This window comes from Lactuca sativa, chromosome 8, assembly GCF_002870075.4.
Source record: "Lactuca sativa cultivar Salinas chromosome 8, Lsat_Salinas_v11, whole genome shotgun sequence".
In the NCBI taxonomy this organism is placed as follows: domain Eukaryota; kingdom Viridiplantae; phylum Streptophyta; class Magnoliopsida; order Asterales; family Asteraceae; genus Lactuca; species Lactuca sativa.
In genome coordinates this window covers 72,158,949-72,178,302 of record NC_056630.2, presented here as the reverse complement: position 1 = coordinate 72,178,302, position 19,354 = coordinate 72,158,949, and the positions used below count along the sequence as shown (strand labels likewise).

At 35.1% G+C, this 19,354-nt stretch overlaps 1 protein-coding gene across 7 annotated transcripts; it reads left to right on the top strand.

Moving 5' to 3' along the window:
- Positions 1 to 11,678: 11,678 nt before the first annotated feature.
- Positions 11,679 to 17,596, top strand: LOC111906315 (disease resistance protein Roq1). Of its 7 annotated transcripts, XR_006185366.1 has the most exons (7): positions 11,680 to 12,301; positions 12,795 to 13,893; positions 13,979 to 14,191; positions 14,855 to 15,649; positions 16,007 to 16,336; positions 16,959 to 17,232; positions 17,379 to 17,596. XR_006185366.1 is itself a non-coding variant. In XM_042896921.1 (5 exons), the coding sequence occupies exons 1-5, from the start codon at positions 11,799 to 11,801 to the stop codon at positions 16,217 to 16,219; spliced, it is 2,823 nt and encodes a 940-aa protein (XP_042752855.1). In that variant the 5' UTR covers positions 11,680 to 11,798; the 3' UTR covers positions 16,220 to 17,596. The 7 variants fall into 7 exon arrangements, 3 of the variants coding, with proteins under 3 accessions (XP_023757849.1, XP_042752855.1, XP_023757848.1); XR_008225320.1 differs by lacking the exon at positions 16,959 to 17,232; XR_006185365.1 differs by having other exon boundaries at positions 16,007 to 17,232.
- Positions 17,597 to 19,354: the final 1,758 nt, after the last annotated feature.

The window sequence follows — 19,354 nt, the reverse complement described above, 5'->3', positions numbered from 1 at the left end:
CGGTGCAGTGACAGCGTTAACTGCCACTGTCTGCTGCTTTTTAGAGGCCTCGGGGCCCTGACGCCCCTTCCTCTTGTGGTTCTTCCCTTTCCTGCCATCACCCTCCTTTTTCTTCTCAGTCTCTACTGGCTTCTCGCCCTTTTTGTTGTTATGATCATATAACCTCTTTGCCAATCTCTTCGCACTGTCAAACGTTTCAGGGTTCGCAGCTATCACATTCCCTTGAATGGGGGATGTCAGTCCCCAGATGAATCGTTCAACCTTCTTTCCTTCTGATGTGATCATACCCGGGCACAACAGAGATAGTTCGCTAAATCTCGATATGTAGGCATCGATGTTCGCATTCTGCACAGTGAGGTTCCATAGTTCCTGCTCCATCTTTTGTATTTCGCCTCGGGGGCAGTACTCAGCCATTAACATTTCTTTCATTTCTGCCCATGGGATAGAGTTGGCGACAGGGAGCGTCATAGCTTCTACGTGTCCGTTCCACCAAGTGAGTGCTTGGTCCACAAAAGTACAGGCCGCGAACTTCACCTTCATCTGCTCGGGGCAATCGCATATCTCGAATACCGACTCTACCTTCTCGATCCATCGCTTCAGAGTGATCATCCCTCCAGTGTCGTTGAAAGTCCGTGGTTTAGCGTTTGTGAAGTCCTTGTAGGTGCACGTTTTAGTGGGTCCTTGATTCGTCCCGTTGTTCGAACTTCCGGATCCTTGCCCGTTGCCTCCTCCGTTGTTCCCTCGGTGAAGTTGTGCCATAGCTGCTGTGACCGCAGCAGACACGACTGCCTGGAAAGCAGTGGTGTCAACTTCGGGCGGGGTTGGTTCGGGATTTCCGCGAGTAGCTCGGCGGGGCATCTTTCTGTCATGAAACGGAAAGATGTTGAGTGTACGTGGTTTCTGTGAGGTTGTGATCCTACTAACTAGGTGTATGGTACGAACCTAAACATTACTACCATCGGGCATACAATCATAACGTCTCAACACATAATAACTGGTAATATCATAGCAAAACACACAACAGTTCATTAATATCATCCGCATGTAATACAAGAAAATTTGCTCGTAAGAGCATACATAAGTGACACTAATCCGACAGCATAACGGCTCCATGAGTAGTGTAGTCACTTAAACATAGAGCCGGAGTACATAGCATAGTTCCTAATGACCTACTATGATAAGTCTATCCCTAACCGCGATGAGCTGCGCCTGGGGGTGGTGCCGAGGTCATATGCCGAAATGTTGCGCCAGTAGCTGTGCCATCTCTGCCATGTCTCTAATAACCTCATCCCTCTCATGCTTTGCTCGCACTGCCCGAGCTTCCATAGCATACAGCTGTTGTCGCAGTGCGGCGATCTCAGCTTCGGGGGAACGGTTCTCTCTTAGGGGGTTCATTGGTGGAGCGGGGTGATCTGGCTGTGCCTCGTTCTCGCATGGCGGGACGGGGTCCTGGTCCCCGACCTGACCTTCCTCGTCGTCATCGTCGATCTCTCCAAATTCGTAGTCAGTGTCTACGTATTCGTCGGGTCTGACGTCGTGTGCTTCCCCTGGATTCTTTCCCGGCTCATCCACAAGCATCCTGTGAGCTACTAGGACCTGATGAAACAGGATACCCTGCTGCTCTTCCTCAGGCTCCTCCTCCTCTAGCCATCCGTTGTTTCCCTGATTAGGGAAATAGGGGTCTCCAGGGTGATGAAAGCCAGCCATGCTGTCTGCGTGAGTACGTAAATATGCTAACATTATTCCTAGGGTACTATGACTATTATACAGACTAAGCGAACGTTCTCTTTTTGGTGATACAGGGTATAGTTTTAGGTTCCCTAGCTATCCCGATCTCATCAAGACGTGTGTTAGTTTTACTTTGGAGAGAATGTAGTTGATCAGGCTACATTCACTCCTTGGTATCACTAAGAACAGTCCCGAATTAACCGAGATACCAACATTATTGTGTTTGATTCGGCGTTAGGTCCTTATTCCTAATGCAAGCAAGTGTGTTTTATTTACTCGTCTTGTTCAGAGTTATGTTAGTCCCTTTTTTTTTTGGTTTATAGTTGCATATCAATGTGTGGCTCGACATGCTAGTTCACTATAAACAAAGCTCTGATACCAACCTGTCACACCCCCAAACCAGACGGCGGAATCGTCCGGGGGCTGTCGTGACTCAATTGAATACCATAACATTGAATATATATGAAACGTAACAATATTCGTCCCCATGCATTAATATAGTACAACCAATAAAGTTTACATGAAGTACATTGTTTAAACATTACATTCCCAAAAATAAATTGTTCAGTTCGTTAATAAATAAACTGCAAGCCATCACTGAGTACGATTTCCTTCGACTCACTGGTTCCCTGAGAATACAAGTATTTTGAAAAACGTCAACATGTGAAATGTTGGTGAGTTCATAAGCGGTATTTGAAGAAAAACAATGTTCGTATCGTTTGAAAACAACCAGAAAATCCGATATTTTCTGAAAAGAAAAGCTTTTGAAAACGTTTGTGAAGATCCATAGGTATGCTTGTTTGTTTCTATACTTGTAAAAATTGTTCATTTGAGTTGTGTACATTCGAATCCGTATGTAATGAAAAAACCCTAGGAAAACCCGATGTTTTCCTAATTCCTTGAATTCCATGAAGTTACATTGAAACCATTGCATAGCGTATAGTGTCAGTCCCAGGCGACGTTGGATTATTTTTGAGCATGATTAATTGCTACAAACACGCATTACACAAACGACCAGTTTATAGCTATACTAACGATCCCGTAGGCTTCGTCCGTACTAATCACGTTATCCAACCGCCCTGACTATGTGTAGTCCCACATCCGAAGAGAAAGAGGACACAAAGACCTCGATGACTCCATTAACCGGTTGGGGATAAAAATGTACGAGGGGTCCCAGACCCGCCTCGCATAAAAAGGTAGACTCTACTAGCAATACCAAAGGACCCTTGGGGACCAGTAGTATACAAGCCATTGAAAGTCCATTTACGTTGTGTCAGATCGGTAAAACCCAACACTTCGTAAGATAGAGGTCTTCGGGCCTTAAGATCAGGTCATTGGGCTAGCTAGGCCCAACAAACAAGACTTTACACTTTTGGGGCCCAAAGATGGTGCGTAGACGTCTGTGCACACTTGCATGTATATTGAATTCCCAAACGTTACTTGTATGAGTCGTAGTGTCGTAGTGTCATAGTGTTGTCGTGTTAGTAGTTTCGAATTTTTATTGGTTCGAGACCAAACCAATTCGTTTAACAACGACTTTTGGGTATTGTAATGTATTGTGTTTCGTCGATAGTCGCGGTACCATTGTTTGATCAAATTGCATGTATTGAATTAGCCTTGAAAGTTTTCTGTTTTCAGCCCCTCATTGTTGGTAAAATTTACTTTTTCAACCCTTTAATTAAATACTTTCCGGTTTGGTCCTTAAATCAATTTTATTGACATTTTAACACCAAAAATTATTGGAATTGATATTTTTCAGCATATTTTTCAATCAAAACAGTTTAAGTCCCTGAAATTTCAGTTTTCTCGGTTATAACCCTTCTTTTTCGCAATTTTGACAATTTTGGCCCAAATTGTAAAAATTTTTGCAACTTTGGTCCTTTTTAAATTTAAAAAGCATTTTAAACTTTTGAAAAGGACTTGGAACACTTATAGTCCACTGTTTTGCAGAAAAACACAGTTTTGGCCCTCCAAAACAGAAAATTTCGCATAATGGGCCTTATTGGGCCGAAAATGTCATTTTTAGCCCATTAAGCTTGAAACTTATGTTTTTAATCCTCCAAATGAGTATATTTCCAGAAATTGTTTTATTGAAATTGTTTTAACACACCTCATCCATCAGAATTCGTGGTATGTCAATTTGGGCCCTTAATTTTGTATTTTTCACATTTTAGGTCCAAAAATTTGTGTTTTTAGCCCAAAGAAATTGTTACCAAACCATTTAGCCATTTTTCTAGAAATACTTTGTATGTAGAAATATATTTGATGCTAAAATCATGTAACATAGGGTATATCTCGGTTTTGAGGGGTTTTATGGCTAGATCCAACATTATAACACACAAAAGCATACATATAAGCATGGAAATCATACAAGGCATAAAAAACATATATAGATCTACACTTTCACTTGTATTCCCCCCCCCCACAAAACTCATAAAAACAGAAAATAGGGGGTATGAAGCTCACCTTGGTGTGTGATTTCGGTTTTTGAAGAAAATATGGAAGAAAACTTGGTGATTTTTGGCCTTAGCACTCTTTCCTTGAAGATCTCGAGTTTGGTATGCTTCTAAGATGTAAGATCACGATTTTTGCATGGATTAGGAAAAGATTTTGATGTCAAAAAGAATCTAAGTCATAGATCCAAACATAATCTTACCTTAGATGAAGAATTTGTGGGAATTTCCTCTTGAATGCTCCCTAAATTTCGTGATCTTTAAGTGGAGAGGGAGGAGTGTTCTTGAGAGAGTTTGAGAGATTTTTGTGAGTGTGTGTGTGTTTGAAGTGGCCGAGAGTGAGAGAGAAAGGAAGAAGAGATGACCTTTGAAGTGATATGCATGGAGATATGGACTAAATTGCATGGATATCCAAGAGACAATAATGAGGTGGCAAACCAAAGTCAACTCTCTTCCTTTTCTTGGGTTTGGGCCTTGGGCGGAGATTTTGGGAGGGAAAGGAAAAAAAAATTGGGCCTTTTCCCCTAAGCCCAATATTAGAGTTAATCTTGGGTATGTTTTAAGTCTAAAGGAATGTGGTGGAATTTTTTTATATTTTCATTGGACTAGTTTAGGTTATTCATGTATCAAGGCTTTTAATTCATTTCATTCTAGGTCCAACATGACCGAAAATGTTGAAATAAATTAGTGTGGGTCCAATTAGAGCCCAATTAGGGTTCTAAGCCCATGATAGTCTAATTGGAAGCTTATTGGTCCATTTGGATCCAATAAGGGAGTCCTAGTCCAAAATGGACTTAAACAAGGACTTCTGGGTCTCCAGTTGTTTGATGACTATTTGTAGTACTTATATGATGTATTTGATTGAAGTTTTTGATGTTATAATAGTAGGTGTCAATCCTGTTCTTAAGTTTTTGATTCACATTAGCTTGAATGTATAGGTTACATGCCACAAAATTTCCGGTTGTGACAACTCCCGTCCTACGCATTGAGCTTGTCCTCAAGTTCAATAGTCATCCATTAGCGTCATCTTCCTCATTGTCCATCATGATGCAAAAGAGCTTGACACATTTATGCCCAATCGAGAATATTTCATCACAGTTGAAGCACAAGCCTTTTGCCCGCCTCTCTGCCATTTCTACAGCCGTTAGTTTTTTTTAGGCCGGATTTAGTGTTTCAGTTTTGTAGTTTCCAGCTCCCGCTTTTCCTGCAGACTCTCGTTTTTGGCTTCCAGCTGAGGTTTGGTTTCCCGTAGGCCCGACCCCTATTGGTTGTCCTGCTTCGGCCACCCTTAGCTCAATTTTTCTAGCTAGATTCATGGCATAGTATAGAGTTATGGGTCTCGCAAATTCAACCTCATATCTTATCACATTTATTAGCCCCGCACAAAAGTGCCACATGCTTTGTTCTGGAGTTACTCCGGTCGTTCTTCCTAATAGAGACTCGAAACTTGCACAATAATCTTCCACCGTGCCGGTTTGCCTGAGTTGCGTTAGTTCTCCTAGCGGGTTCATACTCATCGGAGGCCCAAAACGAATTTTGCACTCCTCCACAAACTCGTTCCAGGTTGGTTGTCCTTTCATCTGCCTCAAATTCCGATACCAGTTGCTTGCCTTGCCTTGAAGAACAAAGGTTGCCTAACGAACCCCTGCTTCAGTTCGAGTTTGTTGTTCTTCAAAGAAATCTTCGCACTTCTGTAGCCAAGCCAGGGGGTCGTCCTTGCCATCATTAGTTGGAAACTCCATCTTTGTAAATCTCGGCACCCTAGTTGCTTTATACCCATTGACTTCATCAGTTTCGTCCCATATTTTGAACCCCTGTTCTGGTTCTGTCCTCCTTTGATACATAGGCTCTTGATCAACTTTTCGATTATGTGTTGACGCTTCACCTTTTAAAGGATCCCACTTATATTTGAACTTCGGTTGGTAAGTACTCCTCCATGATTCTGATTCATGTGCCTTCCCTGTGCTGTTAGGGTTTATTCCAAACCCCTTCCCTGCGTTGTTAGGGTTTATCCCAAACTCTCCTCGTCCTCGTCCTACCCCCGTTGAGGATATGAATCCCCTTCCTTCTTGCACGCCCAAATTAATACCCTTGCCTCTACCCTGGTTGGGTTCGTTGTTGTCTTCAAATTGTTGTTCACCTTCTTCCTCCACGCTGGCTTCTGATCTGTTTTTAGAGTTTGTCTGTTTTGACAAACCTTCTTCCAGGGACACATATTTAGCTTGTAAGTCTGCAATCGCCCCTTTAATCTCGTTATTTCTCTGTTCCTGTCGAATCTTGAATTCCTCTAACTTTTTCATCAAATCTTCTGCAGGAGTCGCCATCACGAGTGGCTTTGACACCAAATTTGTTATGACCCGAGATCTAGATCTCGTTACAGGACCTGTTGTGCTTCCTACATCCGTGAGTATTACTAACACCTAATCTCCTATTGAGAGGAGACTAGGTTAAACTATTCTAAGATATTAAAAACAGTTGACTTCAAGCATAATTTTATTTCATGAACGACTACCCTTTAAATAGGGATAAACAAAGGACTCTAATTAGGAAACAAGATCACCCAAATCGACTCAAATACTAAATGATCCTAATTACCAAATTTAAAAACTGAAACAAGATAATTTCCTAAAATAAGATACTTTCCAGAAAATACTTATTATTCGTATGATTCATAATAGATTATTTGCCACCATTGTGTGACAACTAAGTATGATGAATCTTACTAGTGCACTAGACTTGAACTTAACAGAGATGGGCTTTAGGGGAGATCGCAGCCTAATACACGACATCGTAGCCCATGAAGTCCCAACTGCAATTTTGTTGGTTATTTGGGTCATTTCCTTAAAATTTCGCTATTTCTTGGTAACTAATTAAGAATTTTGGCTAAATTTGTCTGTTTCTAACTCTCAACAATTTTACCAAGATAAAATCGTTTTCAAAAGAATGTTCTTTCCATCAATTTTGGAAAGTAGAATAGATTTGAAAACTCATATGCAAACATAATTGGTATTAAAGAATCTCAAATTTGTGGTTGGAACAGATTTCTTGTTTTTTTTTAGTGGCTCTAACTTTGATTATGCAGTTAATAAAGTATTTATTTGTATTTTGTATATATTTAATAGTACATATTAAAAAGTAAAAGAATAATAAAATTATAATTTAAGTATGATCAAGAGGATAAAATTGAAATGGGATTAAAATAATGGATAGAAAAAGAACATAAAATTGGTAAGTGGATAGATGATTAAGCATGTTTATGCAAAAACAAGCTTTTAAGGAAGAATTAGGGGATGTTTGGCTAAGCTTATTTAAGGAGCTTATCAGCTTATTAGCGGTTACACACCGCTATAAGCTAAAAAAGTGTTTGGAGAAAAATAGCTTATTGCGGTGGGAAACCACTAATAAGCCATTTTTTCATAAATTACCTCAATCTAACTTATTATATAAACTAATAAGCAATAAGCTTTTTGCCAAACACTGCCTTAGACAAATAGTAAGTCATGTAAAAAATTTTCTAAAAACCTTGTTCAGAGGTGTTTTAAGTTTTGGGTTATTTGACAAATTAGCATGAAATATAATTTTTTGATATTTATGAAATTTTTAGGTTTTGGAGGCGAAAATGTCAAATATAGAAGTGTGACTACCAAATGTTGAAACTCCAAAACTTAGAATAAATATGTAGGAAATTATATAATTACTTTCTCATTATTCCCTCGTTGACAGAGAGATGTGTGAAACGGTGGAGAAAGGTATCCACTAACTCAAATTGATTCAAGTTGAAACAAGAAATTAAGGAAGAAATCGAAGTATAAGCTTGCAAAACTAAGTTGATTGCAAAGTAAAGACCTTAGAAAGGGAGTCTACTAAAGTCTGGTGTTGCTTGAAATTTGAGGTATGTTCCTCAAACTGATAAATTGATAAAGTATAAGCTATCAATAAAGAAATTGAAGTATGAATGCAGTTTTATACAAGTTTTTTGGTAAATTTTTATAACAAGTTAAGAATAGTGTTGATCTGGATTGTCAGAAACGTATTTTAATCTAATTTACTCAAATTAGAGCATCTCCAATGATAAACCTATGTTATCACTTAAAGTTATTGTCACATCATCTATCTATTATCTTTGACCTTTAACTAAATTGCATCTCCAATGGTTAACCTCTATGATAATTTTTTTTTAGCAGTTTACCTAATTGATCACTATCTATCTAAAATGTTTTATGAAACCCTTTCGTTTAATTGGTTGTTCTTAAACATATCATATTTTAATAACTATGGTTTGTATTAAACTTTACTATGGTTTATAATATATAAATGTTTGTAATGTTTAATAGAAATAAATATGTGTTAAAAAAATAAAATTTATTTAAAACTAAAATAAAATTAAGGGGTAAAATGAACTATTATTGCAAAGTGAGGGGTTAAATGGACAAACCATTATAGTATATTGACCACTCAATATATATTGAGTGGTAATTGAAATGAGATGGAGTCATAGGCTTAGGCTTAATGGAAGTATGATGTAGACCCATATATCATCTGTAGTTTTGGGCAGGCAGGTTTGTAAAGATAAGCGATATGAAACTAATAGGTTAGGGTTGTAAGTTTATAGGATGGTAAATTAATGGACTTATACCGAACGATGATTATGAGTGAATTTTATGATAAATGGTGTAATTGTGAAAGTTGTAATATAATAGTGACTTGGTGAAGAATCGTGAAGGCTTTATCTGTGAGAGATAGATGTTGACATTAAATTATAACTGTGTACATATCCGTTGTGATCCAAAGAGAACGAAATCTAGGAAACAATAATGTGGGATATTTTCTGCTGTAAGATGATGATGCTAAAGATGAGGAGACATTAGATTATGTTTGTTAGGAAACTACTTGAGGTGACACTGTTTTTTGAGAATTTGAAGATGAAACTAGGAGAGATGAGCCTGAGTTGTTTTCCCTTGTCATATTTTGGGGACAAAATCTGTTTCAAGGCGGGAGAACTGTAATACCTACAAATTTTGAAATACTAATTTTATTTTATTTTAATATTAACATTAAATTGATTTTAAACTACTTTAAGTTGATTTTACAATTAATTAAAAAAGTAATTTTATTTTATTTTAATATTAACATTAATTTGATTCTAAAGGTAAATTAATTTTATTTTCTAATTAATTTAATATTTTAATTTTTTATTATTAGTTTAATTTTTTAAAGTAATTTTATTTTATTTTAATATTAACATTAACTTGATTTTAAAACTAATTTAAGTTGATTTTACAATTAATTAAAAAAGTAATTTTATTTTATTTTAATATTAACATTAATTTGATTCTAAATGTAAATTAATTTTATTTTCTAATTAATTTAATATTTTAATTTTTGCTATTAGTTTAACTTTTTTAAGTAATTTTATTTTATTTTAATATTAACATTAACTTGATTTTAAAACTACTTTAAGTTGATTTTACAATTAATTAAAAAAGTAATTTTATTTTATTTTGATATTAACATTAATTTGATTCTAAAGGTAAATTAATTTTATTTTCTAATTAATTTAATATTTTAATTTTTGTTATTAGTTTAATTTTTTAAAGTAATTTCATACAATTAAACAAAATGTATACATAAATTACAATTAAGCCAATTTCATCCCATTAAAACCAAACATTAAGTCATTAACAAAATTAAGCACTATGAAACCATATACAATACATTAATAGGAGTAAGTTGCTATTAATAACCTAATTAAGCCAAATATATACATCCAATTTGCATATTCCAATTTCATACAATTTCATCCAATTTCATACAATTAAGCCAAATGTATACATCTAATTTCATACAATTTGCATATTCCAATTTAATCCAAATTTTCATATTCCAATTTCATCCAATTTCATACAATTAAGTCAAATGTATACATCCAACTTGCATATTCCAATTTAATCCAATTTCATACATCTAAATTTCATTTTAAGGCAATGTGGTATAAACATATATTATAATCCAACAAATGTATATATTCATGTCAAATTGTATTTTTAAGCCAATGTAATCTAAACATAAATTTCAAAACATACACAAAATGCATAATAAAATTCCCACAAATCTGAAAAAAACACACAATCCAACAAAATACACACAATCCAACAAAATGCATAACCACTTCATATCTCAAAATACAAACATCATCACTCAACAAAATTGAAAAATACTCACAATTTATCATCTAAATTAACATCAAAAGAGAAAATTCATAAAAAAAAGGAGGAATTCGACCTTGATGGGGCAATTTCGGAATTTGGCTAAATATCGCCGGTTTTTGGGGCTGTGGCGGTATTGTGGTTGTCTTGGGGGAAGGAGGGGCTAGCACCGGTCCAACAAGCAATTTCTAGTCCACCAAGTTGGAAAAAATTCGCAATATTGAAGAAAGAAAGAGAGAAAAACGAGATAAAGGTAAGAAAAAAATGACAGAAAGGTAATCTGTGAAGGATATCTGCGTTTAGCATTAGCGGCGACAAATGGAGGGAAAAGTCAGCGCGCCTTTCCGCTTTCCTCAACAGCCGTTAGATTGAAAACAAATCGGACGGATGGGGTGAGAATGACGCGGATCGCTAAAACAAAGCATTAGCGGCGACATCTAACGAGTCATTTACATGTCGCCGCTATTGCTAGGTGTCGCCGCTAAAGACGTCGCCACTGATGCTTTGTTTTCTTATAGTGTTATTTGGGGTTCCACAATGGCAAACAAGGGGTTATTGATTTTTGTTCACTGTTTTGAGTTTTAATTTTGGTTTAGTCATCTACGGATAAGATTTTGAATTTAGTAATTGCTATGCTACGGGTTTGATTTTGGGTCCCTATAGGCAATAGACAATAGTGATGCTACCGCCACCTATTGGTGGGGGATGTTGTCGGCTCGTTTTGCTGGCTTTTTCCTGATCGTCTCATCTCCTCTTTCTCCACGTCAGGTACAAGCTACTAAAACACGAGGTATAAGTCTCTTGGATTATCTGGATTTTTTTTACAAATCAAAGAATTTTCTAGACAAAATAAAAAGTAACGGGTTACGAGGGGATATATATATATATATATATATATATATATATATATATATATATATATATATATATATATATATATATATATATATATAGCATGTATTGGCGTGAACCTGAAAATGATAAAAACTAGGGCGTATTTTATGAGGGAATGTGGTGGAATTATAATCTAAATTTCTATGAAAATGGTGTTTGGATGACAAAATTAAGGGAAACATTACTGTGTAAATAAAGATTTTCAACCATTTTAATAATAATAATAATAATAATAATATTATTATTATTATTATTATTATTATTATAAAATTTACAGTTATCTGAATTTTAGAAAAGGTCAACTGTAAGATATTTCTTGAGCTTTTTGCTTAATTGGAAATTTCTTGGAAATAATATAATTCATTCCATAAAGCGCTCAACCACATATATTTTATCTCAGCAAATCATCAATGGGAAAACAACTCACTTTATATTGAAAATATCATGTGTTAAGATATTCTTGGAAACTCTCATCTTTGTATATATACATCTTCTATCTCAACAAATCAATACATTGATGGCATCTTCCTCATCGTCTTCTCCTTCTGCTCCGGCCTTTTCTTTCCGGTCATGGAAGTACCATGTTTTTCTTAGTTTTAGAGGAGAAGATACTCGCAATTCTTTTGTGGGTCATCTCTATTCAGCACTTGAACAAAATGGGATATACACTTATAAGGACGATGAAACACTTACTCGGGGTGAATCAATCGGTCCATCGCTTATGAAGGCAATCGAAGAATCACAAATTGCCATCATTGTATTCTCTGAAAACTATGCAAACTCATCGTGGTGCTTAGATGAACTTGTGTATATTATGAACTGCAAGAATACTAGGGGCCAAATCATTCTACCCATATTTTATGATGTGGATCCCTCTGAATTACGAAAGCAAAAAGGGAAGTATGCAGAAGCGTTTACCAAACATGAGTTGGAGAACAAGACCAAGGTTGAATCTTGGAGAAAAACCCTTGTGGATGCAAGTAACATTGCTGGGTGGGAATCGAAGGACATTGCCAACAGGTTATTTTCTTCTTTGTTTTTGTGTCATATGCTTCTGACATGTGTGTTCTCAAAGACATTTATACTTGTCCTTTATAGGCTTTTTATACACATATTTCAGATATTTTTATGATGTTGATAAATAGAGAGGCTTTGATTAGATCACATAATAATTTTGGCAAGTTAAAAGATATCCCACATCCATGTGGCAAGTTAAAAGATATCCCACATTCATTGACTTCTAATCTAATTCTGTACTTAACGCCTCACTTCAAGTTATGACAAATCCATATTGCTTTAGTTTTTATTTATCTGTTTAAAGATATTGTATATTTCCCAAGAAAATTGTTTCAAAATTCAAACTACTTTTGATATTAGTTGTGCAAATTCTATTTTGAATGTAAAATATAAAGGGTATTTAGGACTCTTTTTCTTTAGTTCATATATAGAGCATGAAACAAATTACCTCCTTTGTGAGCATATGTTAACTATCCATGTATAATTACTAATGTAGGCATGAATCCAAGTTTATCAAAGAAATTGTCAACACAATTTTACCTATGTTGCATCCAGTAACTTCAAGTGTGAATGACAACCTGATTGGAATAGAGACTCGCATGCAGCGCTTGAAATCAGAGTTAAAAATCGGGTCAGGCGGTGTGAGTATGATTGGAATATGGGGGGTTGGAGGTGGTGGTAAGACTACTCTTGCATCTTCTATTTATAGTGAAATCTCTAACAACTTTGATGGTTGCTGCTTTGTTGAAAATATTCGAGAGAAATCAAGTAAGTATGGTTTGGAAAATTTGCAAGAAAAAATTCTTTCTGGTGTTTTGAAGCAAAATAAAGTGAAGGTTGGGAGCATTGAGGAAGGAAAACGCATGATAGTGGATAGGTTATGCCGTAGAAAGGTCTTGATTGTTCTGGATGATGTTGATCACCTTGTCCAACTAAAAGCATTAGCTGGATCACATGATTGGTTTGGTGAAGGAAGCCGAATTATAATCACAACTAGAGATAAGCATTTATTAAATGCACATAGAGTAAAATTGATGCACAACATTAGGTTGTTAAATGATGATGAGGCTATTAAGCTCTTTTGCAAGCTTGCACCCCAGGATAACAGACCTAAGGAAGATTATGAACAGCTTTCAAAAGATGTTGTTTCTTATGCTGGGGGGCTCCCACTAGCACTTACAGTTCTCGGTCCTTTTCTGTCTGACAAAGACATTGATGAGTGGGTGAGTGCTTTAGCCAGACTGAAACAGATCCCAAATGATGATATTGTGGGAAAGCTAAAAATCAGCTTTGATGGACTTACAAAGGTTGAGAAAGACTTGTTCCTTGATATTGCATGTTTTTTTAGGTGGGAGAAGAAAGATAGGGCAATGGAGATCCTTGATGCTTGTGGTTTTCATCCTGGTATAGGAGTGAAGGTGTTGGTACAAAAGGCTCTCATAACCATTTTGGATGGAAGGTTTGATATGCATGATCTGGTGCAAGAACTGGGACACCACATTGTTCGAGGGGAAGACCCTAACTATCCTGAGTTACATAGTAGAGTCTGGAAGAGGGAAGATGTTCTAACAATATGTGCTATGGATGCAACCACGGTAATCTCTAAGCTAGCTTTGCATGATTTATTATAAAGAAATACTTTTAAATCAATCCTGACACCATATTGTTCCTCCATCACAGGAAGTTGACATGATTGAAGCAATAAGATATGATTCTGGTACTATATATGGATTATCACATCTTCCTCCAGTTGTTGCAAACACGAAGAACCTTAGGTGGATTGATTGGCAAGGTGATCTTGCAAGTCCATTGCTTACTAAATTTCCACAAAGAAAGCTTTGTTGTCTAATATTGCACGACAGTTTGCAAAAACAACTTTGGGAGGGTTATAAGGTAATTCTTATGGTTTATCTCTAATTAACAGATGAAAACAAAGTTGATGATGAATTATAAACCTGACTAAACGACAGTAAATTCTAAGAAGTTATACAGAAATGAGTTATGGTCATCAAACAACTTCGGTTGTATCTTTTTATAACTTGCTATAGTATTGAGAGCATGGACCTTTATTGTATACATGTCCTTTGTGTTGAACTGTTGATAACAATAAACTTTTTAAATTATAACTTGTTTGATATGATATTTACACGTTAGTCATTGTAATCCTTGGGATTTATGTAACCTCTCACCCTCCATAAAAAAAATCCTTTTGTCTTAACATAATACAAAAATTCGTTTTGTTTTGTTTTTTCTTAAAATAGCTAGTATATGATTATTTTGCTATGCTTTGGTTTTTTGTTGATTGATAACTATCATACAGCATTGATTTCATAGATTTTGGTTCAAAACTCTTATATTATTTGTTTTTTAAATGACTTTTAGATAGTTAATCAAACAATCAAACACTTAAAGTGATTTCCATATATGGATGGAAGGAATGAGTTTTGCTTCATTATTATCCCATATAGAAATAGTATGGAAGGAATTAGTGTGCCTATTCTAATTCAATTCTTATCACCTTGACACTTTTGACTTGTTGGCACTTGTATACTACAGAATCTGCCAACTTTAAAAATCATAGAACTTTATGGTTTGGATAACCTACTCATCACACCTGATTTTCGTGGACTTCCGAATCTTGAAAGATTCAAACTCATTGCATCTTCGCATTTAGAAGAGATTCATCCATCGATTGGACATTTGGAAAGGCTTGTTTTCTTATCTATAGAAACTTGTTCCAGACTTAAGAGGTTTCCACCCATTACCCGACTAAAGAAACTCAAGACCCTTTCATTCTCAGAGTGCCCTGGACTTTTTAAGCTCTCAGAGATCCAACAAGAGAAGATGGACAATTTACCACATCTTCATTTAGATAGTAGTGGTGTTACAGAAGTTCAGAAACCAGGAAAGGGCATTAATGTAAAATATTGGTTAGAGGGGTCTTCTTTACCTCGTAACAACATGAACCACATACGATTATGCTTTTTTCGCAGAGACTTAAGAACGTTGAATCTCAGCTTGTGCAATTTGGGAGATGAAGACATCAGCTCTTCTGTTTGGGAATTGCCCAACTTGCAAGAACTCGATCTTTCAGCAAATAGGTTTTCACGATTATGTTTTAGTCTCTTGAGACTTCCTAGGCTCAAATTTCTCAATGTGACAAACTGCCTAAGCCTTGCAGAATTGTCAGAGCTCCCATCAAGTATAGCTATTCTAATGGCGGATGAGTGTTTGTCACTTGAAAGATTTGGAGATATTTCAAAGTGTAAATGGTTGTGGAAACTCTCGCTTCATGCTGGCTACAAAGTAGGTCCACTTGGTGGTGACTTATTACTACACTCCATGCTCCAGGTTTGGCTCTACATACATTTTTAATTGCATTCTCATTTTAGTATGGTCCCTCATTTCACAAACCGACTTTACATTCAATTTCAACCATCAAATTATAACTAGAACAAAATGATATACCCTAACCACTTCCATCTAAAATGGGGAAAAATCGGTTTAAATCTAAAAAAGAAAAAAAAATCTTTCCCTGTTCAAGATTATTAAAGCACATAACCATAATTGGCTATTCACCAAACAAAATCAGAAATCACGAAGAAAATCAGAAATAAGAAATCAAAATCAAATAAACTGATAAACCAAAGATGGGATATCTACAATTTTAACGATGTTGGCTTGCTGCACTACATTCGCTATTTCAAGGCTTCAAAGATGGGGTATTTTGTAGACTACGGTGATGGCAGACTCCGACGAAGACAAAAGCTGAAGAGGGAGAAACAGGGGAGGAGTGGCGGAGCAAGCCAATCGAGAGGAAAGTGTCAAAGCCTCAAACAGCACGAAGGGAAAATAAAGAAAATGACTCGGACAACTATGTTTTTTCTTTGGACCCAACCAGGGGTTAAACAGACCGAGTAAGGGCCTCAATGCTTTTATCAAACATTCTGATTGTGGACCGATTCAGTAAAACCTTCTGACTGGACCTAGTCAGAACAAATCAAACAACCCCTTAATAGCATTGTCATTACCCTATTGGTGAGTTTCTATATATTATGCTATTTATTAAAATTAATTTTTTGTATTTCTAATTATCTTTTGTGGGTTCTACTCTTTTTACAGCCACATCAGAACTCTCTTATCTTACATGCATTTATCGATATTTTTTGTGACCATGGGACCATGGATAAAATCAAGACAGTAATCATCCCAATATTAAAAATTATTCTCTTCATATGAAAGTAGTATTAATTCGCACCATCATTTGGTAAATATTTTTTACAATTTTTTTTAGGTATTTGAGACTAAACCAAGTAGGAAGATACTTACATTTGTGGTGAATTTCTTTGTGGTATATTATCTCTTAGGGTACTTTTGTTTGTTAGAACTATGAGTAATATTTCAACATTTAGGTAAACATTAAAGTGAGTAAACTATAGGTAGATTTTTTAAAGTAATTAGAAGAAATGCAAGTTGGAGGCAATACATGTGAGTGTTCACCAGTTGATTACCCCATTTCCTTTTTTTATATTACATTGTTGCTAACTATGGATTTAAAGTCTTGTTTTGATATGTTGCTGATATTGGTTCAGTTGTGTTCTTTTTATCTTAATCTTTCCATAATTAAAAGAAATATGCTTTTTATTCATTAATTTTACAGGGTTCTATATGCATGACACTACCAGTTGAATATATGTATAAAGGGAGTAAAGACTTGAATTTTTCTTGTTTCATAACAAAAACATAAATAAAATCATTTAGGTTCTATTTGATGTGTGGTAATGGTGGCGGTGACGGTAACAGTAGGTGGATGAGGGTGGTGGTGGTGACAGCGGGGGTAGGTGGTGGCGGTGGTGGTGGGTGATGGTGGCGGTAAAAGAACAATTATGCTTATTTTTGAGCAAACAAATTTCATCACCAATTCTTTTGAAGGGGTTAGCTCTCATTTTCACACATAATGGCATTTTACTTATAGATTATTATCCATATTAACATTCTACTCACATTTTGGTATCAGTAATATTAATTAGTGACTGATAACTTACAGTGTCCTTAATAGCATTTTGATTTTTTTTTCTAGGAGGACTCTGAAGATGGTAAAGAAAATGGAGAATCCAATGACCCACAAAGTACATTGCCCTTTGTTAGAATCTTGGATTTTGACTGAATGAATTTCTGTATGAATGGATGTAAATGACTAATACTCTTCATAGAGGCTGCACTTTTTGGGTAAAGATAGGATAATGTTCATGATTTTACAGTTGAACGTATCTCAATAAAATCTTCCCGTTTTATCCATTTCTTTGGCGTATCCAACCCCACAAAGCGGAGTTCTTCACTAGTTATTTATATAAAAGAAATTATATAAAACTATGAGTTATTATATAAAAAGCATTATGTTTTAAGCGTAAAAATAAATAACAGTTTTGATTTGCTATTATTTCAAATGTATTAATAATTAAATGATATATTTACAACTAAAAACATTGGTTTGGATTATATATTTCGCAACTCATTGCCTATTTTTTAGTATCTCACTTGAATTTATTTATTTATTTATTTATTTATTTTTTTTTTTAAGAAAACACCAATACTGATTTATTATAGCACATTATTAGTCATTACTACTAATATGACAAAACTCAAATTTGAGTTAAAACCAAAATTTCTATTCATTAATGATTTTTTAGAAAATTTTCAAATCACAATGGTTTTTATAAAGTAACAAAATATAAAGTAGTCTTTTATGTATATGATCATAAAAATATTTTTGTTTTCCAAAAAGAACTAATTAAATATCTAAAATAACATGTATTATTCATGCCAGTATTCGTAGCTTATTCATGTTATATTAGAACATGGTAAAAGTCTAGATTACATGTGTCAATAAACACCCCTAACATCTCTAACCATTTCCGTTACAATCATAACATTATAGTACAATTGACTAATCACTTAATTTATTGAGAAACAATACTTTTATACTTAAAGAATGATCCTACATCATTAAATTTACATCAACGTTGATTGTTTGTTGCTTCAAGATCTTTCACGCTTATAATCTAAAACAAGAATGTATTTATAGGTTCTATTTGTAATATATGAAACATAAAAATATCATCTAAAATAAATTTCAAAAATTACAAAACATAGAAAGAAACTTGAGACCGTATAATTTAACTGACTTTGAAGTTTTGATAATATTTGCTTTAAATCAATCAAGTGACTTGATTTTTTGAATTTTTGATATACCCGAAGAAGATGTATCGTCACAATGCATTTCATCATTGAATAGTTTCTTTTAGACATATGACAACTACAATATTTTTCTTTATTTTTATGTATTCTACCTAACAAAATTTAAAAGTATAAAAAGATAACAAGTATAGATAACAAAACATGAAAAATAATGTTTTTATATAGGTAACATGTTTCAATTAATATATTAACTAATTGTAATAAATTAAAAAGTTTGGAGGTTTAAATGAATATATAGTTCAAAGATACATAGCTTATCTTTTAACGATATTGATTCGAATATATATAACCCATAGATTTGAACGGAAGCCCACGTTAATTTGTAAAAGCCATGGGCCCAGAAGAGAATGGGCTGTTTCAAGGCTTTTGGGCTGCCACAGCTTTTTTTGGGCTTAATGAAAGACGAGCAGGCGTATCGTAGACCTGCCGACCCACACTTCGGTCCGTAAAGGAGTCTGCTAAAGTTCCGTCTTGCTGGAAATTTGAGGTACGTTCCTCAAACTCATAAATTGATAAATTATAGGTTATCAATAAATAAATTGAAGTGTTAATGAAGTTTTCTACAAGTTATTGACTGAATTTTTACCAATAAGCTAAGAAAAATGTGGATCTATTCTGGAATAGGGATGACAATGGGTACCGGTATACCGGGTTTCGTGTTCCCCATCCCCATACCCGAATCTCTATCCCCATCCCCATACCCGACCCCATCCCCATCGGGGGATTAAAAATCTATCCCCATCCCCATCCCCAATGGGTATCGGGGATCCCCAATGGGTAATCGGGGATTTTTTCCCG